The sequence below is a fragment of the Penicillium soppii genome (genome assembly GCF_028829465.1).
Source record: "Penicillium soppii strain IBT 18220 chromosome Unknown utg000006l, whole genome shotgun sequence".
NCBI lineage: Eukaryota > Fungi > Ascomycota > Eurotiomycetes > Eurotiales > Aspergillaceae > Penicillium > Penicillium soppii.
Genome location: NW_026643236.1, coordinates 1,238,419 through 1,264,190, shown reverse-complemented (window position 1 = coordinate 1,264,190; position 25,772 = coordinate 1,238,419). Strand labels below are relative to the sequence as shown.

The window sequence follows — 25,772 nt, the reverse complement described above, 5'->3', positions numbered from 1 at the left end:
TTTTCGGCTGGTGAATACGGGTTTCGTCGGATTATCCGATGCCGAGCGCAGTGTCAATAAAAGCCGATATGCAATGCCTGTGTTTTATGTGTGCTACTACTACCGTACATGTCGGAAGTCAAGAGGAAATGCAAAGGGGCGATCATAGTTTTCATTAAAAGTGCCGATTTGCCGTTGCCACTACGTTGTACAATAACTGGGGGAGTGGCCTCACCCACGATGCCGATCATTCCCCCTTACTTGACTTTGACTGGGCATGACATATTTGTAAAAGAAAAAAAGAAATAGCCAAGCGCTGAATGGCTGAGTCAATAATGAGGACTAGAGGTCCTAACACACATTTTCATTGGTTAGACCCCCGGAAGTGGATTCCCTTGACTGAGCCACAATATGCGCAATGACAACAATGGCACTGGCGGCAACGCGCCATTCTTAGAACAGCCGATGTGTCGCGAAAATTCTGATTGAGTTTCAGCTTTCCGGAACCCCGGAAATGTCAGTTGCAGTCGTGATTGTGTCAGGTCAGCTTTGTTTATATGGCGAAGTCTTGGAATTCGTGGTTGTATATCTCGGGAGGCGGATCCGCTGGCAAAGTTTACAGGGAACCGATTAATTGTTACCTAACATTATAACATTCATGTTTGTCAAATGTAGATCGTCTCGAACATTCATATTCTTAAAACCTGAGGCTCTCCAGTTCCACATGGCACGATCAGCGTGCAAGCCCATTGTGTGAACTATCGTCTAATTAGCGCGCTCGGACCTCGTGTTCCTAGTTATCGGGACTCCAGTAACCGGAGAAGGAAAATTAGACGCTCCAGGCTTTAATTTGCAGTTCGATCGAGCTAAAGCCGAGTTATTAGGCTCGAGCAAAAAATTGCAAGAAAAAATAAGAGCTGCAAAGTGACCATCAGACGGTATAACAAAGTACGAAGTGGCAAATAGTCTCCTCCCCGACTAAGGCAGTGACAGAATAATTCTCCCGCTACTCCCCGGGGTAGAATAGTTCCAGGGGCTCTTTTTTTCTCGCGCAATGTGCGGTTTGACTTTTACGTGCATGTTGATCATTGATTGATCAACGTGTCGCGTGGCGATAGAGTTTCCGACGAGAGAATATGCATCGGATATTGGGATGATTGGACAGTGCAAATTGCTAATATGCTAGGGTTCGAAGCGGTTTTGTTCTAGGAATATGAGATCGGCAATTATCTGAGATCGCCTAGATCTCAAGGACTTCGAATTCCAGTGTCAAAATGACCAGTCTACTTCTACTACTACCTAGACAGGTAAGCTTGCCAAGTTCGACTATGGGAAAGCCATATGGATATGCACGATGTCATCGTAGTTCCAAGCGAGTCAGTACAATGACAGGTTAGGCCAACTTTGGAAGGTCACAATATTCTAGAAAGATTCTAGAATTGTTCTATTGTGGGGAGAAAATCGTGAGACACGAGTAGCTGCCTCATTCTGACATGCGCCTTTAATTCCAATAAATGCAGGGCTTCGGTAGTTCAGGAAGGTGGTAGACCGGTAAGCCAAGACTTCCCGACCTTCTTAAGCGGGAAGGGGGCTGGGATGTTTTATGCAAGGTACACTCATGTGGCTTTCCAACCCTAGCCTTATATCTCGTGTTAATACTACTTAAGCGTACCACGTGAAAAACGATTTGCCGGTGGACCTGTGCGTAAAGTTTGAACGTAAATTTGTGTCGACTCCGTCCCTGACTAGTGCCCAGACATGATATCATGTTAGTCTAAAATTTTAGATTCACTGTGGTTTGACCTCGCCATTTTAGTTGCACTTTTAGGCTTTTACATAGGGAAATATTGGGGTTCCTCGACGTTTAAAAATCTATACATCTATTCCTATACCCTCGCTGTTTTGGTGTCATGAATTCATTGCGTTCTCTCATCTCAGTACCTCTATTCGTCGATATCTAAACCCCTTGCGTGTTAATTTGAGCGGCAACGACAAAAATGAGATGTTGAAAATGCCTTAATGTGTTAGCTCGATGCGACCCAGCTGTCCCTGAATTCTTTCTTCGATTAGCTAGAGACCGCATAATAGTTAGATTCATCTCTTGGAATTTTGCGCGCACGCTGCGGTGAATTTTGCCTTCAAGCTGCTCCTGTCGATCATATAACTCACATATCGAGCGCGAAGCACAGTATCTATGCTGCACTTTCTATATACGTATGTAGCTATGCTCGCTCTCACTACATTAAGCAATATATGTTGAGCACCTCCCACCAAGTGTGTTCAAGGATAGAATTGAGTCTAAATCCAAATATGACCCATACGCTCTGAGACTCTTCGGCCATTTGAGTGAATAAAAGGAACATTATAAATAGAAGACCGACATTCTTTTATCCACTTTCATACAAAATGCGAATAATAGCAAAAAGTCAAGGTATGTTGAAAATGGATGAGATGTCATTAGCCTTGATCATCTTTTATCTACTATCTTTGCGAAAAAGGAAACGCAAAATAGTTCCTTCAACATATTGTAAGTCTCTATCAAATAGAAGTTGATAAAATTACGAATGTTTTTTGGTACATGATCAGCCCCAACATGATCTGAGTGTCCACTGTCTTGGCTCGCGACCGTCGGTTTCCTGGTCTCTCTGGTGTTTGTGAGAGCGTCACAATAGCTGTCATAGGCCATCAGATCCGTTTCTCAGCTTCCTCCATTCGCCTCTTTTCCAACGGCCGCGAGCAAGTCTTTGGTGCCTATAATGCTTCATCTCGGATGTTCAACATTCTTCTTTTGCCTTTCTTGCTCTATATGACACCGATATAGCGACGAGACATATAAATTGAGTTGAGAAAGAACCAGCCACATGATGCGCACTGATAATGGGTATTGATTTCATGAGGCTAAAGTCGCTAAAGGAATTGAAAATTAGATACATGATTTGCTCGTGACGGACCAAAAAATGCAGGGGAGAGCTAGCAAATTCCCAGCATATCAATATCAGCAAAAGCACGATATCCTAAATGCACATGGAACAATCGCAAAGCGTACAAGATTACATTATCGCCCGAAAGGCTGCGAAGGTAACTCAACCGGAGGCGTAAACATCTCTTGTGGCTCCGACTTGCGGTAATTACCATTATTTGGAGGATCAGGCTCGCTCAACTTTTCCACTGAAGCTTGAACCAGTTCTTGTCCCGATTCCAGTTCAAATCGAGTCGGAGTAGGCTGGTAAGCCGTTGGATTTTGAGCAGTTTCCGACGATGAGGCCTTGCGACGTCGGATCAACAGGTATCCCAGACCAACAACTATAGCGGTGCCGACAACCCCTACACCAGCACCAATGCCCGCAGACTCTTTCCTGTTGAGTCCATTTGAGTCAGAGGTTGACCCCGATGACGCGCCATTGGTGGATGTTCTCGTTGTCAGGGGCGTGGGAGTGGTTGTTGAGCGTGTGGGTGTCGCGGCGGCAGAAGATTTCGGCTTTTCCTTGATGGAGAATCCCATTGACGGGATCGTGGTCACGCCATCATAGTAGAATTCATTTGTGTTCACGAAGAAGAGGCCGTACTCGGAATTATTCTTTAGGGCGTCGGCGCTTATGTCAATCTTCCACTTGTAGCCTCCGCTGATTGAGACATCGATGGAAGCTACGCGAAAACGTTAGATCATCACTCAATATTTATCAAGATTGGTGGAAAAAAATCACATACATGACAGAATTCTGCTATACTCGCTAACATTGAAATTCCACGAGGCGACGTACAGATTGGCAATCGCTGTGTCGATGCTGCCATCCGTCCAAATGCTGTCCCAGCCAGTCCATTGGAGTTCCACCGTGTCTCCGTTGTATAAGGTCTCTGTAAAGTCGGCTCGTGTTCCATCCGGTACTTGCCAATGGGTTTGGATATTCTCCGCGATGACTAACTGGAAAACATAGGTCAGTGGGAGCGAAACCCAAGCGACGTGAACCATCGCGGATGATAAGAATTGAGGGAGACAAAGTTATATGGCCCGATGTCCGATTGCGACAGAAAGACTGTCCGTCGACGTTGAATTAGACTGACACTGCCAGAAAAAAGATGGCAGAGTCAACGGAGGCTCAACCTTCTCCTGGCCTGGGGTTTGTGTTACTTTTACCAGGGAGGTCCGGACACTGCTCAACATGTAGATCCGTATTTAGCGTCATGCTAACAAATATTGAGACGTGGGCCAAAATAAGATGGGCTCTAATATGCTCTGAATTTTAGGAGGCTGTGTCACTTACCTAGACCAATCGTGGATTTCTTGGTAGTCTGTTTGCTATATATCCAACTTCTGGCTCAACCTATACTTTCCAACGCACAAACAATATAGTAAACATATAAACAGACTCTTCATCATCGAAGGAACGAAGGGAAAGGAGATAGACGGACGAACCCTAGTCTGAGGAGAACCTGAGTGGATCTCGGCTAAGTTTGAAATGGGTGCGTTTCAGAGATCGCATGTCCGATTTCACAAATATCAAATACTGTAGGATATTCAGCAAAGGTCAAGCATGCTGTGTAGCATGAGCATCATGACCCTAATATAGCCATACCAAGATCCCAAGCGTGGTCAGGCTGACCCCACAAGACGTGAACCCTGGCGCAAAGCCACAAATATACCCACTTTTCCACCAAACTTTACAAGCACCGAATTACAGCTTGGGGCTAAGTCAATATCGAGGTGAATAATTCATCAGACCCCACCTTGTGACGAGAATGGGAGAACATCAGGCTTTTCTTTTGGCGGAATGTGTTTCATTGATTCCCGGGAGAAATGATAAGTCTCATCACGAATATTACATATGCAAATTGTAAATGATGAAGGAGATCTCATGGATTTAAAGCACAGAACTATCTATGATTTTGCTTTACCTCAAGTCCTAGCCTTGTTCGGACATCAAACACACCGACAATAATTAAACATGTGTTCTAGGTAGTAGCATGATTTCCAGTTTCCTTTCTTATCTTTCTTATTGACTGTCTAAGGCTCTGCATCATTCTATTTAGACTCAATTACTGAGCACCCACTGAATACTGCTCATTATGTCATGTTTAATTTAGAATTATCTCCAGGCTGTTCAGAGGTGCAAGGCCGATGCTAGGTCCGATATAATAGTAGACAATATCAGACAGCCTTTGATGTCACATCGGTGGACTCAACATGCTGAACATCACCAACCACACTAGTCGCACGCTTAGCACCCTCGTCCTGATCAACAACACGGTCGCCGAACGCAGCAGCCACCTCCTCAAGTGTCTTCTGCTTGGTCTCGGGGAAGTAGAAGTAAGCAATCACCAAGAAGAATGCAGAGCATACTACAAAGACGTAATAATAGTTTTCATGGATGTTGGCGAAAGCACTGGGTCCAGCCTCGGTGACTATGAAGATATTAGCACTACAGCCCAATGAACAATCCATTTCAAGATGCAACATACTTGCAACATTAACGATGAAGTGCGATGAAGCCGCAAGACCCATCACTTTGCTGCGGAGAGCAATAGGAAGTACCTCGGCGCCGTACAGCCATGTAGTACTGTTGAGCATGCCGTCTGGAATTTCAAGTTAGCGATAGTCCAATGAGTCCAGTCAAGCGACGTACAGTAGCAAACAACGAAGAGGTAGATTCCAAGAATTGCAAACCCCTTTCCGATACGGTTATCCGTGTTCTGGAAGCACCTCTGCATGACGGCAGCGTAGATTTCAATCAAGATGATGCCCGCCAATCCGGTGATTAACATCCTGTAACGGTTAGTGCGCGTTTACAATAAGACTCCAAGACTACTTACTTCCGACGACCCCATTGATCGGTCATATATTTGGTCGTGAGCGAGTTAGACACGAAAGCAACAGTACCGTAAACCGCAGCCAACGCAAGGATCGTATGGGAACCAATTCCAAGACTCTTGTAAAGAGTAGCTAGAAAGATATTAGCAACCAAACCAAACTCAACCCAATCCAATCAAAACTCACTCTGATAATACTGAATGACATTGACACCCGTCAGACTAGTCATAGTCTGCACAGCAATGGACCTACAATCATACCGTCAGCAAACTCCAACCCACAAAGCCAAAACCAAAAAGGAAAACTCACACAAGCACCCGGTGCCTAAACACCCTAAAGATCTCCCGGTAAGAACTAATCTCCCTCTCCATCTCATACTCAATCTGAGCCTTCATAAGCCCAAACTCCTCCTCCATCTCCAGCAGCGCGACACCCCTCCGAATCCTCGCAAACTCACTCCTCGCCAACTCAACCTTCCCAGACCGAATAAGCTGTCTCGGCGAATGCGGCATAAAAGTCGAAAGTCCAATAAACATGATAATCCCCCAGGGGATCTGAATCCCCAACGGAAGCCGCCACTGCACAGGTCCGTACGGCGCATAGCTGCACGCATAGCCGACCCAGTTCGACATCATCGTTCCGAAGGAGATGCCGCAGCCGGATATTCCGCCGATCAGGCCGCGGTACCGCGGGTCCGAGATTTCACTCAGGTAGATGGGTACTGTGGCGACGAGGCCGCTGCAACGGTGTTAGTGAGGTAGTCCGGATTGGATTGGGAATTAGGGATTGAGGCGGACGGCTTACCCTACTGCGTAGCCGGCTATGGCGCGGCCGGCGAGGAACATGCCGATATTTACGGAAGCGGTTTGGATGACTGTGCCGATTGTGACGATCATGCACATCAGTTGCATGAAGCGGATGCGGCCGAGCTTGTCGCCGATGAAGGTTTGCGTTAGGGCGCCGAGGGCTTCGCCTGCGATGTAGACGGCCACGACCTGTGGGATGTCAGTTTGATTTGGATTGGATTCTGGGCTCAATGGGACGTACGGCTCCTGTGACGCCATTTGAGGGCTTTTGCATATAATCGATCCAACTCTGGTGGGCGATTGCTGGGAGATAGATGTTAGTCTTAGGCTTGTGTGGAGATTATTCGGTGGAACTCACTTGTTGTCGCGATACCGGTGTCGAAGCCCTATTCATGATTAGAACTGGCTCTCCAATATAATTCAACAGTAGCCTACAAATAGGAATGTGCCGATAGCGGCGAAGAAAGCAATGCCCAGTGAGTACCACATTGCCATTTTGGAGTAACTGATTCTCAAGGAATCAAAATGACAATGATATCAAAAGGAAACAAGAAAGCGGTCACTTGGATAGCGATCAAGTCTGATATCTATATGTAGCGCCGGGTAACGTCCGATGAGCCGAGGAGGACACTGCACAAGGGATAGGACGTCGATGCCCAGTGCTCGGAGGAAGGCCGAGGGCGTTTCTGGGGTTGCGGGGAAAGTTGATGAACTGGGGAATACGAATATCGAGTATCCACTATACAAAGCAACAGAGAGTCATCGGGCTTTTTTAATTATGACATGTTGCCTTTCAGCCCGGTTAGCTATAGACTGTTCAGTGTCTGTGCCCCCACGTCCTGAAATGCGGGGGGTTGGATTTGCGGAATGTTTGGACTTTTTGTGCCGAACTGACGATTCTGCATCGAAGCTATGGATAATAATTGACGACTCGCTTGAATGCATTCCCGGACCAATGACATGATGTAGTTCAGTGCAGTTTGACGCAGTGGTAGGGGCATATCGACCGGGGTACATGACTTGTTGAGCGGGATACCCTTTTCGGATGCCTTGGCATTGCTTGAAACCTTCACTCGCGCTTATCGGTCATTTGGCGACCGAGAGTCTGGGCAATGGATTCGTATTGATATCAGAGCAATCAAGAAGCTGGACGTGGCTGGGCGTGGGGGATAAATACTTTGTGGCGCCTGAAACGAGAGTACGGACTCGGGAAGACACCGAGCCACTAAGTTAGGAGACTCTTGTAGTCGACTTGTAACTGATATTATTTGAACGACAATTAGTCTGTTCATCTGAAATGTGATCACAGTGTAAGTGGAGTCAGAGGTGCTGTTGGGCTCCGCAATGAGGCATCACTTGGCTTATGGGTTCCAGTGGAACGCAGACTTGGCCAGAATGGAACAGCCCCGGAGATAATATACCCATGTACAGACTGTGCAGGGCTTGCGACAAGCACAAGACATCACACTACGAAGACATTACAGTACTGGCGATTCTACAGGGAGGCAAGATGTTCATTCAACGACTCATAATCCGGTAGTCATAGTGTTTTTGAATAGATGAATTCCTATTTCATTTTTCCATTGCCAATGTCATATATGCTCCGCAGCAGCGAAACACGTTGTGCAATGCAGGAAACCCAGAAGCCGAACAAGGAAACCAATAATCTAGAAAACAAGAGCAGCACCCTTGGTCTTCTTGTCACCACTATAGAGATCGTTAGTACAAGACTCCAATCCAAGAAATCGAACCAAACATACCCCAGCTCGAAGTGCTTGCAGCGCTTCAGGGCGAGCTGCTTCTTGGCCTTGCAAGCAGTGCACTCGAGACGCAGGACGACCTTCTTGGTGGTCTTGGCCTTCTTGTGGAAGACGGGCTTGGTCTGACCACCGTAACCGCTCTGCTTCCGGTCGTAACGACGCTTACCCTGGGCGAAGAGGGAGGCCTGAAGATAGGGATCAGCTGTTGTTCATGTCGTAGGTTCCGTCGAGGAAGCGTACCTTGCCAGCCTTGTACTGGGTGACCTTGTGCTGGGTGTGCTTGTGGCACTCCTTGGACTTGCAGTACGTCCGGCGGGTTTTGGGAATGTTGACCTGGAGGATATGTCATGAGCTTTTTTTGTCTTGAATTGTCTTGCGGGTGAGATGAAATGTCAATGTTCGTGCTCTGAAGTCCGGTTCGAATTTCTGGCGGTCGCGAAGAGGTTCAAGTGTGTTTGTCGGTCGAGTGTTGTTTTGTCGTGGAATCAGCAGGGGTGCCAACGCACACTGGATTTTTTGAGATCTCAGTGCGATAACCCCATTTGGTGTGCTTCTTGAACCCAGTCCCACAGTGGTTTTTACTGCGGCTCTCGCCGCTCGAGCTCTCCTCATTATCCATCTTCGTGTTGCTTGCGAGAATCTGGTAGAAAGAAACGGTTGGGCGGGGGTGTAATATGGTAGTTGGCGACAGTCGGGGGATTTGACGATTTCGAGGTCGGCCGCACAGTGAACACAATTCGTAGCTCTCAGAAATTCGAATGATCGGGCTTCGGTGCAGAACAGATTGACACATCTCGTAGGAATAGTATCCTTACCATTTTGACTGACTTGGCCGGATAGCTGGGTGGTGGTCGTTGGTTTGTCGCTTGTCGGAGGAGAGCAAGAGCGATTGTTGGGTTGTGGGATTTCACTCGCTTAGGCCCTATTCGGGTATGCGCTAACCCTTTTGGGGTTGTCGCCAAGATATCATGCTCAGTCATCTATGTTTCTGCCTGAGGCCAAACTGACATCACTTTCATCATCTAATTTTTGTGAAGCTCACTAAGGCTATGACTATCTCTAAATGTTGATGGTTTAAACAAATCCGTTTCCAAGCACGATACTCTCTCCTTTTCCATACCATGTTGTACCCCACATAAATTCCAACCCTTTCTCATGACCAACAACCCACTCTCCCTGAGACGGATCTCCCAATCTTCTCCACACATTTGAGCGGAGTTCACCATTGAGAACCTCAATCTTCGCAACAAGTTGATTCGCCTTTTGTTCAATTACCTCTGGAGATTCCAACTCGACCTCTGTGGCTCCAACTGGTTGGACAAAGCGAGCAATAGTAATATGCGCCGAGGGAACAGTATATCTAGCAGCAATTGAAATGCCAGACATGGTCACCTTGTCGTAGAGATCTCTCCGCAGGTGGTGATACGTATACCGATCATCGTTTCCGCTATACTCGCTAAAGTCATCTTCACCAGCCGCAGGCACAAAGCTAAGAGCAATGGCAGAAGTGTCGTAGCTGATGATCGGTTTGACCAGTCGCACACGGTGGTTAAGGGTGTAGTTTGCCAGCTCCTGTGTCAGCTTTGAATCCATAGCTTCCGTCAGTTTACGGATCTGGTCTGCTGGCTGCTCAGAACTGATCTCCAATGTCGTCATGTGCAGATTGTCTGATGGGACTAGCCAGAGAGCTGGAGTAGCGGTCAGTACATTTTTCTTTTTGAATCAGGATATAAAAACAATGGTTCATACAAGATCCAATTAATGCCCCGATCTCTTGCTGGATCTTGTAGACCAGGTCCCGAACATGCCGTGGCGGGCGTGCCCAATAAGCGAGGTTATTCCTTGGGTCGACGTAGTCCGTCAGGCCACTCTCTGCTTCGAGAACTTGATGTAGAATCTCGTCTTTCTTCCATTGGTGAAATCCCGGCTGGTGAATCTGGTCACGGAATGAGGCGTTTCTATTTGTTCTGTGTGTTTCGTAGGCGGCTTGCAGTATTTTCTGTGGGGTGCTCAGTATTTTATCGTTGATGGTTGGAACTGGTCTTACTGGATCGTTCCTACATTCAGTGATCATTTGCTGGAACTGGTTCTCTGCCTTGTGCAAGTCGGCCATGTTGATCAAATTCGAATTGACTTGCTGTGAAATTGACTGTGGTCCTCGGCTTCAGCGGGGTAGGGAACATTTTAACGCTATGCGAAACGAGGGGAGCTCTATACACATATAGAGATTTATTATTGGACCTTCGTAGAGATAAAACGATAACAGTAGCTTAATGAAGAAACGAGACAGCATTGATGCCTTTCAAATTTTTTTACAAGAATCTTTTCAAAAAGATGTCTACCATGTCGTATAGTTCATTATATATATATTCAATCGAGAATCACGATATTTTCAAAATTCGGCAGTCCAATCGAATTAGAAGTAAACAAGTAAAAAATAAATCATGACATAAAAACAAGCCAGCAGACACTACATCTCTACTTGAGACCCTTTCAAACCTATCCAAGCCCATCAAAGAGACAAGCCTCATTCACCCTGAGGCTCCAACAGAATCAGGCACCAAGGCGCACAGCCCCACCAAAAACCCCCCTCACCTCTTCGCAGCTGCCCACGCATCGAACCCCAAACCACCCAAAATGTTGATCAAGTACGTCTGACCCATACCCCATGATTCGACAGAGTCACCAAAGCCCAAAACTAACAAACCAGGGTCCGCACACTCACTGGCAAGGAGATCGAGCTCGACATTGAGCCAGACTACAAGGTGCGCCCGAACCGCCGCCCAGCACCCCACTCACAGCAACTAAAAAGCCCAGGTCTCCCGGATAAAAGAGCGTGTCGAAGAGAAAGAAGGCATCCCACCCGTCCAGCAACGACTAATCTTCGGCGGAAAGCAAATGTATGCCTGATTCTGAGGATTTATTCCTCTCCGCGACATGAGTCTCAGACAGCTAACACGCACAGGGCCGACGATAAAACCGCCGCGGAATACAATCTCGAAGGTGGCTCGACGCTCCATCTCGTTCTTGCTCTGCGTGGAGGCTTCTAGCTCTAGGCTTTGATACGGATATACCATACCATGGCAATGTGATTTGTTTGAAGAATTGAGGAATCTTTTTCTTTGGAAAGTCACTGCCAATGGGCTTTGCATACGGGGCGTCCTGGATGAATTAATATTACGCTTGAGATTCCTGGACTTGTGTGCTTTTGCTGTTGTTTTTCTTGCGTAGAAGGTAAGTTGCAGGACTGCGACGAGGGTAGAGTATAAGATTGGAATAGGGCAGTAGAGACATTCAACGAAATACACGGCAACTTATCCTCAGCGCAGTGCGTTTCGACCCTACTGCAAAACGCGATTACCACATTCGCAAGTAGAAAACCTACAAATCTACAACTCAAATCAAAACAAATGAAAATAAGAACTTCCAATATCCAAGTAACAAGTAAATCACATTCAACGCCCATATGAATCGCAACTGAGGTGAAACAACCTCGGGTATCAGGCGACGGCCCGGAACTCCGATCCTTAAACATAAAAACAACTCCCCATCCGGGGAAACATGGTCAATCACATACGCCGCCGTTTCGGCGGCATGAAGATACTTGGCGGAGGCCGACGACGCATCACAGGCCCGGAGGACGGCAGACCCGAGGATTGAGGAGGAAAGGGAGCGGAGGGAGCAGAAGAGGAAGAAGAAGCAGGGGGAGGAGAGGTAGCGCGGCGCTTTAAATCGGGCTTTGCATCAGCGCGGGCGGGATTGCCCGTCAAGGCGCGGAGCTTTGCCTCGTTTTGCGCGAGCAGCGGGTGCTGCAGGGCGGGCGGGAGGTGCTTTGGTGCGGCGATGGTTGGCTTTGGACGGCGGGATTCCTGGTGTTCTTCGACCAGGGCACGGGGCGCGCGTGGAACCTGGGAGGCGCGGGTGTTCAGCGCTTTTGTTGGGATGGTTAGGGCTGTGTTGCGCCTTGCGGGTTGGAAGATGTTGGGCTTTTTCTTGCCCCAGCCTGATGACTCGCGCGGCAGTGGGCCGCCTATGTTTCTGCCGCCTAGACTGCGGTCGCGGGCTGCGGAGCGCTGTTTGGAGGTTGGTCTTGCGTGGGCCATGCGGTGGCTTTTGTTTTGGGGGATGATTTGGGGGGGGAGGAGGGCGCGCTTATCATTTATGCCGTCAATGGCTTTTTTCATAATTTCGGCATCTGCATCTAGGGATCGGTCGGTTTGTTCGCGGAGATCACAGTAGATGTTGTACCAGTTGTTGGACTGTTCTGGGAGGGAGTAGGTATCCCAGCGGGGAATATCGCGTTTAATGAAATCCATCCAGATCTCCTGGTCTTCCTCGGCGAGATGGGGAGATGCAAGTTCGAGGGAATGCTAGTATAAAGCATGGATATCAGCAAGTATTCATAGAATGTGCGAGCAAAGTCCGAGGTAGGCGAGGATCTATACACATGAATGTATGACATACTAGTTTTTGAGGATTATCGATTCTCAGTAAGATAGGACGGACAAGTGCATAAGGCATGGCACCAAGGTCTTCCAGGACTGTAGAGTGGAGAACAATAATTAGTTAGATCGTCTAGGTCGGATGTGTTTGCTTCTGTCTGATATACAATACCTTTGACATAGCGGATTGCTGTGGCAGTGGCCATTGAACGAAGTGATCGGACAGGCATTATGACTATTGGGATTTAAGCCAAACAGTGCAGTAAATAGAGAACATCAGAGGAAATGAATGCAATATGGGAATGCAACAATAGATGCCATGCGCCAATAGAACAACAATAGACAAAATGTGTGGAGGTTATGAAGCTATTCGTTCGGAAGGGAGTCTGGACTTTGAATGCATGATCACTTCCTTGGATTCTAATTGGCTGAAGTGATCCGCTTTTTTTCATATTTAGTATTGTTCATTTCATATCGCTCATTTCAATATAAAGAGAGAACGTATTGATCAATGATAAGTCGACAAGGGTTTCATGTATGTTCTACCTAAACGTAGTTATACCCTTTTTTTGCTTGTTCTTTGTTGTTATATACATAGTCACATATGTATGAAATTACATAAGGAGATTCTTAAAATAGACAATTTAGAATCTGAATACAGGTTTTTTGTGCATAGACACATGTCTGCGCATTTCAAAGGGACCTACCCCAAAGTCACTTTTATTCTATCTTCACATACATTAACAAATAAACACTTATGTAAAGAGCTATAGCGTTGTAATCGAAGCCTTATGACTGACACGTGATGTCATAAATACAAACAGTGCAAACACCATAGATCACCGAGGGGCATATCAATTTGGAGAAGTCGAAATTGCTCGGCATACTGTTTTCAATTGTCAATTCCGTATTCCACAGGTATGTTGTTAGATTCAACCTTGCAGGATCTCAGTAGATGGCCAATGTACCAAGGCGCGAGAATGCTGGCAGTGCTATCGTTGAAGCATTCCGAGCAAAATATCTTGATACTGGAGCTGGGGACTGGCTTTTTGCTTCCTGCCAAACACTTGAAATGATCACAATTGAAACCATTGAGCACAGTGCTGACTATTGCACAGAAAAACAAAATGGCTCCCCGCTCGCAGCTTGAGATTACCACTTCCTCTGTGATCCGCTTGGTCAAGGAGGAGGCTTCCTACCACAAGGAGCTTGCGGACCAGATCGAGCGCGTGAAGAGACTTGAAGCTGAAACTGCTGGTGATGATGAAAACCGCGAGTACATGCTCAAGCAGGAGGTATGTCCTGCCGGGGTTGGTGTATGTGACTCCAGTATTGACGTAATCCACAGCACATGGCCATCGAAGAGACCAGAAAGGTCTTTCCTAGTCTGAGACAGAAGCTCGAACAAACCTTGGAAGAACTGGGTGCTTTGGTTGTAGGTTGATCCTCCTGTTTAGTTTACATGCATTCAATTAACCAATCCGATAGGTCGAGGAGGGCAAGAAGGCACCCAACAGCAGTGTTGAGCAAATCACCGCTGCCAAAGAGGCCATTGCTAAGGGCAAAAAGGCTCTGATTCCGATCTCTTAAGGACAACCAATTACAAATCGAAAATACCCAGATGAGAACGAATCCATAATGTCATTGAATGTGAAGTAAATGTCCAACGCCTGACCAAACCAAACTCCTTGCTAGTGCTAGTAATGTACACACCGAGAATACATCAGGTGATATCCATCCTCTCTTTATAATGTTCGTCCGGTAGCTCCTCTCCCTCCTCCAGCTCGGACAGTTCCCCGTCACTAATGCCAGAAATTTCCCCCTCATCAATCATATTGGTATCCTCCGCAGCAGAACCTGCACCATGGCCTTGAGCAGCAGTGACCTGCCTTAAAGGCGACGCAGCACCCGTAGCCCCAGTCTTCTCAACTGCCAAAGCTGCCGATCTCGCCTCCTCATACCGAGGCGGAGTCATGCCCTCGCTTTCAGGACCAGGAGTATTGGCACTACTCGCCTTCCCCTTAGAAGTAGCATCGCCCTCATCGCCATCCTGATCCTCCTGCATGCCCTCCCTCCGCTCAACCTCCTCCTTCTCATCGCGAATAAGTCTCCTCATCTGCATGCCCTCACCGACAATACGATCAAACTGGTCTCTCCGCTCAGCCCACGTCGTAGCATATACCTTGCTCTCATTCTCCAGGTCCGAAATTTCCGTGCGCAATTTCTGCAGATTGGCAGATTGATCCTCGCGAGTCTTGAGCAGCCGATTACTGGTAATTTTGTCCGCGAGTTCATCGTACGTCTTGCGCAAAGAGAGTAGTCGCTGCGCTTCTTCAAGTTGACTGCGTAGACCCGAAGTGTTTTCCCGGACAGATTGCATTGTTGATAGGATCTGGACTCGCTCGGCGGCGTACCGCGCGCGCTCTTGTTCATTGCTCGTGAGGAGGAATTGCACGCGCGCAATGCTGCCTTCGAAGGCGGCGAAGTCTAGTGAGACGTCTTCGCGGAAGTGGCGCCATTCTTCGAGCTTTTTTTGTTTTTGGGCTTCGATCGCCTCGTCCTGTGGTTCGTCGGGTGGTGGGGTTGGGAGTGAGGATTGAGAGATGACGAATGATTCAGGATTTAGGAGACGCTTGGAGATGCGCTTGAAGGGCTTTTCTTCGACATTGAGGAGACGCGATTTGTGCAGTGCATCTGCGAGGGCATTAGTTTTTGAGTTGCGGGAAATGGATTGGAGCTAACTCGACCTTCTTCTGGCTGGTTTAGGAGCACGTATGAAGCCATTTTGTTTCTGCGATCGCGAAGAGCTGGAAACTCTGTAATCTTGCGCGATTGAACAGGCGCAGACTGTGTGTGTATGTGAGAGAGAAAGGCAGTTTAAGGAGAAAGAAAATAAGAGGAGAAAAAGCAGAGACAAGGCCCTTGGTTCTGCAGGCTTGCACCACTTAGAAGAGATGAAGTTGAAAAGCGAAGCACAGTGAAGCCGAGCGGTCTGGCAATTAAACTCCGCCCAACCTGATTGACCTTGACCATTCTCCAACATTCAACTGTATGGTCTTTCACTATTGATAAACACTTATTTAAACGATTCATTCTCTTCAAAAGTTTCCTCCAGGTCTGTTGGTTGAAAATCAATTCGCAAATCGCACATCGACCGGGTGCTTGCTTGGGGTCACGCCGTGCTCCGCAATCCAAGCTCTTTGCAAGCACGGCCTCGTCAAGCTACAACCGAATATCTGTGACCAGATGGACTTGGTCACTCGAGCGTCCGTGGCTGCTGTCCCACTTGCTCACTTCTTCGCTCCAATACCTGTCCCAGTCCCAGTCCCTTCACTATGACGGAGATGTACTCCGGGCTCCATGTGAGCCAGCGGTTCTCCTCTCTCGAAGAATTCAAATCAGTAATCCGGAGCATATCGGTCAGACAGCACTGGGAGCTCCGAGTGGCTCGAAGCAACAAAAAAAGTGTAGTAATCGGTTGTCGTTCGTCGACAAACTGCTTCTTTCGTGTCGTCTGTCGCTCGAACAAGAACGCAACTTACATTAGCAGTCTCCAAGACAGCCATAGTTGCCGCAGGAATCCAGATTCCCCTGCGGCTACACCTGCTCGCTCGGAAGCCTCCCATGTGCGGTTCTTGTTGAGCGAAATTCCCAAGCTCTTCGACATGAAGTCTAAAATTAAAGCCCAGGATGTCGTGGATGCTGTGAAACGCTACCACGGTTATGATATCTCTATGCGCCAGGCGCAGCGCGCACTTACCAAGCTCCAACCACGACATGCTGAAGGACAGGGCGAAGAAGGGCTTGATCTCGAAATGAGTGCAGGGGAGCAACAATCGCCAGAGCAATCCCCCGAGTCGCAAGGAGACGCCGGACCTGCCTATGAGGAGTTATCCGAGAGTCGCTGGCTCCCGGGCCATATCCAATCATCGTTGATTGATGATGATAACATGCCTCAGGACGAGACCACAAGTAGCCATATCCCTCCTCCGCCATCTAATCCTCAAGCTCTGCCTGCCCAGGTGCAACACCCACCGATGCCTCCACAAAACCAAACCCCGCTCACTCACAATTCGCACCCAATGACAATGCCACCTGGAGCCGAGTACCAAAATACCGGCCCTCTTCCAGTAGCAGTGGCAGCACCTCCCAAACCCCCGAACTACCCCCGCAGTGATCACACTGCAGTTCCTCAAATGGTTCTCACCAATTTCAAGATCGAATTTACCTGCACTACCTGTGGGTCGCTGAACCAGAGTTACTTCCCAAATCAGGGCAACGTTACCGGCGCCAGTTATATAGGCCACGCAATACCGAATCCTAGTAATGTCCCGCGCAACACCGGGCCACAGAATGGAGTGGACAGCAACAATGCAGTCGGTGAAAACCCTGCTTACGATATTAATGCCTCAAACACACCTGCTATTCAGAATGCTTGGGCTGTCGGTGGCCTCGGTGTTCCGATTGGGTCGTCACATACTTAGCTCGCCAATTAAGAGAACGTTGACGAAGAGATCAAAAGATGTGGTTCTCGAGACACGCATTGCGTGTCTAGATCGCCAGCCGGTGGACACCTGACCATGCACTCTGTTGCATGGCACTCGCTCGCTTTCTTGATTGCCTAATCACTGGATCTACAATATGGCAAAGATGGGGATTTGGATGCCTAACTAAAGCGAAGCCCGAAGTGAACAACAAGTATCTGAGATGTTTTGATTTCGACTGTGACATCACTATGCACATTTTATGGAGGGGAAGTAATATCCGGAATGCCTTGGGACTGGATAATATCACGACTAGTATTGTTATGAAGTCGATGTGCCACGTTCATGCTGTTTCGATACCAGTGCTAGGATTGGACATGAATCCTAATTCTTTGGTCACCTGCAAGTTGCTATAATCTTCCACAGAAAAGTCCAAAATCAAGTTTCAGGCGGGACGATCTCGCATGCCCGCCCTTGGCCAAGATTCATGGCAGGTATCTTGCAAGAGAATATCATTATTTCTCTCTTAATCCGTTCAATTTAAAGAATCTTGTGGATTGAAACGAGATACAATGCGCTAGGCCTAATAAGTCCATGGGGTTGATCTTCGCCATAACTGACAAATGAAGCAGCAGCAGAAGTAGCTAGGAAAGGAGAGTAGATTAGCCACGGAAGAGATACTGTTACATTAATTGGGACTCCATATCAACTGAGCAAGCACTTCCCATAATCAGGAGGCCCTCCCACAAGTTTCTGCACTTTCCGTAGCCACAAAACACCACCAAACGCAGATAAGAGCTGCAAGATCTTTCCGAGACAACATACAGCATATCCTGAATATCTCATACAGCCATTGTCGCTCGTGTTGCCTCCACCTGATGTCCCGCCCGATTTAAAACACCCAGCTGTGGAGCACCCCCCGAGCCAATGGGCTATTGTCACGGGAAACTACGCTAGGGATATGGGACGTGTTAGTATATGCTATAATTGTAATATAGGAGACTGTATCGGACCATGGAGTATTTAAGGAAGTATAAGGTCTTGAGGGTAGGTCGGTTATTGAGCTAGATTTGAGATTCTCGCAGAAGCAAGACTATCTGGCAGATTGAAACAACAGCTAATCAGTTCTTCAAGCTTGACCAAGTACGCTTTTTCAAAAGCCCGCACGCTATTACCGACCTTTTTGTGATATCGATATGGGCAACGGTGACCATTCCCAGAAGAATGGACTTCGGGTGCATTGGAAGTCACTTGCGGCCTGCTCTTTGATTTCTATGTCTCCATTCCAATATGGGATCGACTTCACTTTAATCGGAGGATTCCAAGCGATGGTTGGGTTTTTGAAAGTCTAGACCGCAATTCATATGCCCATGAAACACAGAGAAATAGCTTACCGTTCGCCTAGATTTTCGGAGAAAGCGCACCTAACACCTCCCTAGGATGGAACATCCCCCACGAGCGCCAACAGCTGATATCCTCTCTGATGACATTGGGTGCGTTCATAGGATCGTGTGCGGCGGGTAGGTCAGTTCGCGATACATGAGCGCCCACCAGCTCACCACACCCTAGGACCTCTCGCATCATACATTGGACGAAAGTCGTGCCTATATATTGCTGTCGCTTTGGTCTATATCGCCAACGTGGCCATGATGACTACAGACAACTTGAGTGGTTTGTATGGAGGGCGCCTAGTGATCGGCCTGGGAAATGGGCTTCTCATGACATTTTCTCAATTATACATTCAAGTATGACACCCACACTCTCGAAGTTGGAGGCTATTGCGGCAGCTTATGACTCTGAAGGAATGTTCACCAGCTCGATACCGCGGTCTTCTCCTAGGCGGTTTCCAATTCTGGACTTCTCTCGGTTCACTCCTCGGCACGATCATCGACAACTTCACTGCAAAGATAAACGGGAAGAACAGTTATCTAATTCCACTAGGCTTGATATTCGTTATTCCTGCTTTTCTGTGTGGTGGTATGCTATTGATCCCGGAGTCCCCACGATGGCTACTACAACAGGACAAAGCCGAAGAAGCTCGCAAGGCATTGATTTGGTTGAGACCAGACCAAGAGGCGGCAGAGAAGGAAATGAATGATATACAGCATGCTATTGATACGGAACGCGACCTGGCTAGAGGCATATCAGTATGGGATATGTTCACGAATCCTGTTGATCGGCGACGGACGATTCTGGCCGCTGCTGCTGTGGCAACGCAGGCTGCTTCCGGGGCTATGTATATAATAGGTGAGTCTAAATGAACAGACCGAGAGCCTTCAGTTATGTTTCATTTTAGTGCTGATTTGGAAATAGCGTATGGAACTTACTTCTTTGAGATGGCCAATGTCGGCAACGCATTCGAGAACAGCTGCATACTGAGTGCAGTTGGGGTTGTAGCTATCTTGATCAACATTGCACTCGTGACACATGTTGGTCGTCGCCGAGTATTCCTCACAAGTGGACTGTTGATTTGTGGCTTCAGTCAGCTTATCGTTGCCGCAGTTTATACTGTTCATCCTGGTACTGAGTCCACAGGAAGAGCTATAGTTGGGTTATCTGTGGTTTTTATCGTCGGATTCAACGTAAGAGATGATTTGATTTACAAAATTGAGATTGTGTGAAAGTTGAGTCTTACATCGATTGTTTCTTAGGGAATGATTTCGACTTATGCATGGGTATCTGGTGGGGAGTTGCCGTCACAAAGACTTCGTTCATACACGTTTGGCTTCGCATCTGCCATTGGGTTTTTGGGTGCTGTGAGTGAACACTAAATCTGCATGGGTTGGACCTAACAATATTAAACTAGTGGTTGACCACGTTCACTGCACCTTACTTTATCAACCCCGACTCTTTGAACTGGGGGTAATACATTCTGTCCCGAACTCATCTTCAGAGATCAATGTGGCTAATTGATATGAAATCCAGTCCGAAATATGGCTACATATGGTTCCCTTCCTGCATCATAGCGGCAGGCTTCATCTTTTTCTTCCTTCCGGAAGTGAAAGGACGGACCTTAGAAGAAATTGACGAGATGGTGAGTCTTTGAATTACGTTGTTGCACAAAGCTAATGGACTGTGATTCAGTTTGAGAACCGACTTCCTGCAAGAAAGTTCTCCTCTTACAAATGTGTTGGTCGTGTTGTACACGAAGATCGACAAGAGCCGACAACCCCGATTGAGGATTCGGATGATATGATCTCTGGCAGCTCAGAGAAAATCACTGCGCGTGTCACTGAGAGCAAGGTCCAGTAGCCAGAACTGTCCAACAAAAGAAATTGGGCTCAATACGAAATTCCATTATCTGGAGGCTATTTAAAGTAGTGTGAAATATGCAGTATATGAACGGTTGTGGCAGTCTTTAGTTTCATGACCTGGAATAAGAAGAGAACTGTGATTGTAGTATATCAACAGCGCTATTCTATATCCAAGTTTAAACTTGCCCACTTAGATGTCAGCTTGGCTATATCTCTCTAGCCTGCCTTGCGCACTATGGGGTTTTCCGAAACAGTGGGTGCCTTTCCTGTTTGCGACGTGCCGCAAGATTACTCAAATGGGAAAGCGATCAAATATTCCCTAGGATCACCTTAACAAGGTAACAAGTCTTTGGCATCCTGCGATTGCGACGTTGAATATAATCATCCTCAGAAACATAACCAGGGTAAATGGAATGCTTCTTCTTTTTAGCGATCATTGTAGCTAGTAGGAAGGTTAGACGATAACTCAAGTGCCCGACCTATATACCACTTACCGTCACCGAGCAGATTTTCTTGCCGCCGGTAAAGATCCACTGCCGGTTTATTCAATTCCATCCGCTGGCAGATTTAGCGAAAGTTGGCCTCAATTATAGGAAAGATTTTTGTCAGTCAGATCCCCGTCCCCTTCTTCAGTCACATCACCCCAGAGCTTAGTGTTCCTGGATTTCTCCATTATCGCAGGACGATCAACCAGATTGAGATAAATCACGCGGCAGTCCTTGTCTTTGAGGGCTCGCAGGAACTCCTGAAATAATTGTACTGATACGGTGGCCAACCAGGTAAGAGATATTGCGGAAGCTATGACAAAACTACCTGACTTTGAAGCACTTGTACCTGCTTTTGGATCCTCCAGTCGAGCTGAAGAATTCTTGGCCCCTCAGCCTTTTCTCTTGGATCAAAACTTAGGTCCGTGTCAGTTTCGCTTTCGGTAGTATCAAATTCATCCTTGTCGAAGGGAGCATTTCTAGCGATAGCTTCCTCTAAAAGCAAGGTTAGACGAACAATCAGATGCCCGACCTATACGACTTATCTTCAATGAGGTATACGCGCAGCCGTGCGAAGATACGCCATGTCAAATCATCGCGGTCCGCACGCTGGAGGATGAGGTCCAAAGAACGAGGATGGCGTGTTGGTCGGTATGCTGCTTGCTGATCACCCCAGATGGTAAATCTACTGTACTCATCTAACATCTCATTAAGAGAGATCACTGTGCAGCCCTCTGCTTTCAGCGTGCCTAAGAATTTACGAAATATCGTTTGGACCAGCCAGTATAAATCCATGAAATTCATGGCGGCGAGCTCATTGGCGGGGTGAGATTTGGTTACTAGAGCCTCAATATTCGTTCAAGGGAAGACAGTCAAGAGTCTCCAAAGTTTGTGAAGCACGTTAATCAGGGATTTTATATGAGGGCAAAACGGGAATAGCAAGTCACGTCGCCATAGCCTTGCGTTTAAGACCGAGCCAATGAGCACATGTGCGGTCCAGTGTAGCATTGACATATCCATGCCAGTGCTTACTGGACACCGTAAATTCCGCCTCGCTCAGCCTGCAACCTCTGCGACATTAAGACCAACGGGCAGTCAACTCAGTACCAAAGCGCTTATATTTCCCTCTTCGCAAACCAGAGGTACGGCATCGCCACCGCCTAGCCAGCAGTCCCTGGCTTGGCGACCGGACTCAAAGTAAGCCAATATTTTTCTGGAGAAAGATGAAGGTGGTCGAGATTTTGCTTTCTCAACATCCGTACCGAGTAAGTCAGGGTGACGATGAAAAGGACACGATTGTGCGTGGTCACAATAATAATGGGTCATTACTTCGAAGCCAATGCGCCAAAGAGTGCTAGCCCAACTTTCTCGCTTGCAGTGGCCACCCGCCTACCGAATACATCATAAAAGCGGTCAATGCCGTAGGGTTCAGGCCTATCAACCCCAGCCTTCGGTTGCATAGACAGCCAGTCTTCTTTCCTTTCTTCAAATCAATCAACATCTGCTTTTCTGTCTAGTTTGATCAGTCGAGCCTTGACACAGGTTCCACGAAATGACGAGCTTTCCTATGTATAAAATTGAGGGGAGGGAAGATCAGCACCCTGCATGAAACTAGCGATAAGAGCAGAAGATTCTCGAGATACATACCATCTTATTAACAGCTCAATACCTCCCGATCTGTGTTGCAACTGGTATACTAGTCCCCACTTTACGCATACGTACACACACTGGTATATGCGACAGCGTGCAGCATCGATACTACATTCATATGTACATATTTGAGTTCCCACTAGGGTAATCCGGGGCTGTGGAGCAGGGCGGGAAAGGATGAACTTTGATATACGGGCGCATTACGTTCATTCCAAGGATCCGATAGCCCCAAATATCGGCTTGGACCGCACGCAGCTGAACGATTGTTCCACCCATGCACAGATTATACATATCCTAAATAGGCGATAAGGTTATTTTTTGTAATCTCTCAACTCGGGGTATTATTGGTAGATCTCCCAGTTTTGCACGACCTAATGATTGGTTCCACCCGACTGGCGTGAAACCTGCACCGAGAACATTACAATACATAGATGAGCCAAGAGCCCTGAGGCTGGATGATGAATGCATGCGGATGGAGCAGAGACAAATTACAACTTTACACCTGTGGATCAGGAAATTGTGTAAAATTAATGGCCGCCTTCGCGGAGAAATCTTTTCTTTAATGCGAATCCCTACGCCTGACCTCATCAAGTGCGTATACGATCTTTCGTCTAATTAGTACTCTCTCTCATTATATTGTATATCCCCCAATTTGAGAACAATGGGCAGCATCCAGTCTCCTCACGCGCATGTAGAGCGTCCGTCTCAGCGTCTCTTTTTGGTCACCTATCCCCGCACCGCATCCAATTTGCTTTTGAAGATACTCGCAATCGATGACCAGCCCAATACTTTATCTAATGATATTGGAGGTTATTATTTTCGACCGGCCTTCTTGAAGTCCAGAATGACAGGAAACACCTATAGGCCGATCGGAGACCTGAGAAGAGAGGAGGCCCAGGATTTGCAACATATCTTTCAGGAATGTTTTGAGAAGCTAGAGCATGATTCAAATGCCGCTATTGAGCAGGGGAAGCACTTCCTGGTCAAAGAGCACGCGCTCTGGCTTTTCAATCCTGCTAAAATCAGTGACGTGCTCGGCGAGCAGAATACCCACCCGCAGTCGTTATTCCGAGTTCAACAAAACTCCTCATCGTCTACCTCGACTTGGTCTTCGAAGAATCAGACTGTCCTTCCCGATGAAGCTTTGCGGAAGTGGCGACTGGTATTTTTGATCAGACACCCAGCCCTGGCGTTTCCATCTTATTATCGAGCTATGCTGGAGCTTCACGAAGAGGGATATTTGCATGAATCGGAGTTCCAGCCCCATTTACAGGCAAATATGACACTTCAATGGACCCGGACGCTCTACGATTGGTCCTGCGAGTTGTTTTCTGAGCCACTGATGCTAGATGCAGATGATGTCATCTCGAATCCGGCAGCCATCGCCGAATTTTGCGAGACTACTGGCCTAGATTCGTCTCAGTTGAAGTTTGCTTGGAACTCTGCGCCCAAGGGTGGGGAAGCAAAATCCTCATCTGAGAGCGAGACTAAGAAGTCTCTGGGCGCGGTCATGGAAAAGACATTGCTGGATTCTTCGGGGGTATTGAAAGGAAAGAGTAGCGATGGCATTGACATTGCAACTGAGTCTATTAAGTGGAAGCGGGACTTTGGCCAGGAAATGAGTGAGGCTCTGGAGCAATCTGTCAAAGACGCGATGTGTGATTATGAATATCTTAGGGCGAGGAAGTTAGACCGCAAGTCTACCTAAGTGTGTACAATTTCCAAGAAAGACCCTATTCTGTCGTGAGGCTCTCTCAACGTGTAGTGTTCTTGAATCACCTTTGTGGATCTGTACTTGACGTCAAGAAAACTCCCTTTTTCTTTCATTAATGCTTCTTTCCTGAGATGATGTGATCCCTGGCGTTGGATTTTTGAAGTCTTTACAAACACCAAGGTTCACGAACACTCGCATAGGACAGATCGTCAACCAATACTGATCTTTTGTATTGAGCGACACAAAGATGAGCGTTAACATGGGAACACTACTTCAGATCGGCCATGATCGGTTGGATAGTCAGACCAAACGATGAACATGCTATGATTCCAATCATGAAATTCAATTGAAAAATTATCTTCGCATCTATGTAGTAAAGTCTACACCTTTGCATGAATCTATATTTCGCATCTCTCTAATTGTTTTGGATTCCACCTCCCTCCCTCACTCTTCGAAAAAATCGTCGCGGCATTCTGCGATTGCTCTTATTCGAAATTCTCCTTGTCCCGTTCCTTCACAGCCCACTCTAGGAGCACTTTAAATCACTGCTTAGACTTTGTTGGCTTGGAGTGCGTACGCTGATAGTGACCGCATTCATCGCCTACGACTAAATGCTTGACAGAAAGGATGACCACTAGAACCCCAGAAGCGGCGTGGCCAATAGCTCCATGATGCATAATCCTAGTAGTATAAAAAGTGGCTCAAGGCACCCCTAGGAATCTTCAGGCAATAGCCCTACAAAACCAGGCAGTCAAGCTTTGACTGTTACACACATCCCAACCAGTGGTTGAATTGCGCGATTCCTCACATCCGGCAAAGTCGCTGTCCACAAAACTTCTCAACCCAAAGGCAAGTTAATCTGAAAAGTCCATTCCCTTCCTTGAGTCGCTCTTCAGGTATAAACAGATTCGATCGACGGCATCCATGTAAGCCTGGTTTGGATCGGATGCATATCGAGCGACATAACCCGTAGCAAAGGCAATATCCAGTGTTGTCTAGTGGTTGCTGAAATTGAGCGATCCGACTTTCGACTGATGTTCTCTGCGAAACTTGGTATTGGCAATGTAGTTTTCTGGCGTCGTCAGCTTGAATTTCGTATAAAGAGGCGTCTTGATGGGAACAGCATCTTTAAAGCCATATCTATTGTTGTAGTGGCCGTTGGCCGCCAAGCTTATCAGCCATCAGAGCGCAGCCGCTTATTAGTCTGAGATAGTTTCTTCTCTCTCTTTTTATGAATTGAATCACTTTCTCTGAAGATCTTCATCGTAACTATTCAACACTGTATTGCCTCTGATTGACGTGAAACTCTTTATGTTTCTGTTTCATATGCATTCCTAAGAGCACTCGCCGGCGTCAGAATTCGGAAATTCCTTTGAGTGTTGAGCCTTGAAG

At 47.2% G+C, this 25,772-nt stretch overlaps 11 protein-coding genes across 11 annotated transcripts; 4 read left to right on the top strand and 7 right to left on the bottom strand.

The window, feature by feature from the left end:
- Nucleotides 1-3,034: 3,034 nt before the first annotated feature.
- N7529_007849 (uncharacterized protein) lies at nucleotides 3,035-3,949 on the bottom strand (the record flags this gene model as incomplete). The annotated part of the gene is made up of 2 exons (XM_057243376.1): nucleotides 3,035-3,624; nucleotides 3,688-3,949. The coding sequence occupies 2 exons, from the start codon at nucleotides 3,947-3,949 to the stop codon at nucleotides 3,035-3,037; spliced, it is 852 nt and encodes a 283-aa protein (XP_057094914.1).
- A 1,176-nt stretch (nucleotides 3,950-5,125) lies between these two features.
- On the bottom strand, nucleotides 5,126-7,086 carry hxt8 (uncharacterized protein; the record flags this gene model as incomplete). Its single annotated transcript, XM_057243375.1, has 10 exons — nucleotides 5,126-5,379; nucleotides 5,437-5,550; nucleotides 5,601-5,740; nucleotides 5,788-5,917; nucleotides 5,972-6,033; nucleotides 6,095-6,523; nucleotides 6,590-6,780; nucleotides 6,833-6,894; nucleotides 6,950-6,977; nucleotides 7,027-7,086. The coding sequence occupies 10 exons, from the start codon at nucleotides 7,084-7,086 to the stop codon at nucleotides 5,126-5,128; spliced, it is 1,470 nt and encodes a 489-aa protein (XP_057094913.1).
- Nucleotides 7,087-8,258: 1,172 nt separating this feature from the next.
- Nucleotides 8,259-9,169, bottom strand: N7529_007847 (60S ribosomal protein eL42; the record flags this gene model as incomplete). Its single annotated transcript, XM_057243374.1, has 4 exons — nucleotides 8,259-8,298; nucleotides 8,352-8,536; nucleotides 8,592-8,684; nucleotides 9,167-9,169. 4 exons carry the CDS (start codon nucleotides 9,167-9,169, stop codon nucleotides 8,259-8,261), a joined length of 321 nt encoding a protein of 106 aa, XP_057094912.1.
- Nucleotides 9,170-9,425: 256 nt separating this feature from the next.
- On the bottom strand, nucleotides 9,426-10,464 carry N7529_007846 (uncharacterized protein; the record flags this gene model as incomplete). The annotated part of the gene is made up of 2 exons (XM_057243373.1): nucleotides 9,426-10,039; nucleotides 10,101-10,464. The coding sequence occupies 2 exons, from the start codon at nucleotides 10,462-10,464 to the stop codon at nucleotides 9,426-9,428; spliced, it is 978 nt and encodes a 325-aa protein (XP_057094911.1).
- Nucleotides 10,465-11,920: 1,456 nt separating this feature from the next.
- On the bottom strand, nucleotides 11,921-13,023 carry N7529_007845 (elongin A domain-containing protein; the record flags this gene model as incomplete). Its single annotated transcript, XM_057243372.1, has 3 exons — nucleotides 11,921-12,721; nucleotides 12,816-12,892; nucleotides 12,966-13,023. The coding sequence occupies 3 exons, from the start codon at nucleotides 13,021-13,023 to the stop codon at nucleotides 11,921-11,923; spliced, it is 936 nt and encodes a 311-aa protein (XP_057094910.1).
- Nucleotides 13,024-13,920: 897 nt separating this feature from the next.
- Nucleotides 13,921-14,383, top strand: N7529_007844 (putative tubulin-specific chaperone Rbl2; the record flags this gene model as incomplete). Its single annotated transcript, XM_057243371.1, has 3 exons — nucleotides 13,921-14,088; nucleotides 14,142-14,228; nucleotides 14,282-14,383. The coding sequence occupies 3 exons, from the start codon at nucleotides 13,921-13,923 to the stop codon at nucleotides 14,381-14,383; spliced, it is 357 nt and encodes a 118-aa protein (XP_057094909.1).
- A 133-nt stretch (nucleotides 14,384-14,516) lies between these two features.
- On the bottom strand, nucleotides 14,517-15,577 carry N7529_007843 (uncharacterized protein; the record flags this gene model as incomplete). Its single annotated transcript, XM_057243370.1, has 2 exons — nucleotides 14,517-15,487; nucleotides 15,541-15,577. The coding sequence occupies 2 exons, from the start codon at nucleotides 15,575-15,577 to the stop codon at nucleotides 14,517-14,519; spliced, it is 1,008 nt and encodes a 335-aa protein (XP_057094908.1).
- A 551-nt stretch (nucleotides 15,578-16,128) lies between these two features.
- Nucleotides 16,129-17,277, top strand: N7529_007842 (uncharacterized protein; the record flags this gene model as incomplete). Its single annotated transcript, XM_057243369.1, has 1 exon — nucleotides 16,129-17,277. The coding sequence occupies one exon, from the start codon at nucleotides 16,129-16,131 to the stop codon at nucleotides 17,275-17,277; it is 1,149 nt and encodes a 382-aa protein (XP_057094907.1).
- A 1,790-nt stretch (nucleotides 17,278-19,067) lies between these two features.
- N7529_007841 (Maltose permease) lies at nucleotides 19,068-20,529 on the top strand (the record flags this gene model as incomplete). Its single annotated transcript, XM_057243368.1, has 6 exons — nucleotides 19,068-19,524; nucleotides 19,591-19,859; nucleotides 19,929-20,033; nucleotides 20,084-20,139; nucleotides 20,203-20,311; nucleotides 20,362-20,529. 6 exons carry the CDS (start codon nucleotides 19,068-19,070, stop codon nucleotides 20,527-20,529), a joined length of 1,164 nt encoding a protein of 387 aa, XP_057094906.1.
- Nucleotides 20,530-21,114: 585 nt separating this feature from the next.
- N7529_007840 (uncharacterized protein) lies at nucleotides 21,115-21,820 on the bottom strand (the record flags this gene model as incomplete). The annotated part of the gene is made up of 3 exons (XM_057243367.1): nucleotides 21,115-21,276; nucleotides 21,366-21,548; nucleotides 21,578-21,820. The coding sequence occupies 3 exons, from the start codon at nucleotides 21,818-21,820 to the stop codon at nucleotides 21,115-21,117; spliced, it is 588 nt and encodes a 195-aa protein (XP_057094905.1).
- Nucleotides 21,821-23,327: 1,507 nt separating this feature from the next.
- On the top strand, nucleotides 23,328-24,374 carry N7529_007839 (uncharacterized protein; the record flags this gene model as incomplete). Its single annotated transcript, XM_057243366.1, has 1 exon — nucleotides 23,328-24,374. One exon carries the CDS (start codon nucleotides 23,328-23,330, stop codon nucleotides 24,372-24,374), a length of 1,047 nt encoding a protein of 348 aa, XP_057094904.1.
- Nucleotides 24,375-25,772: the final 1,398 nt, after the last annotated feature.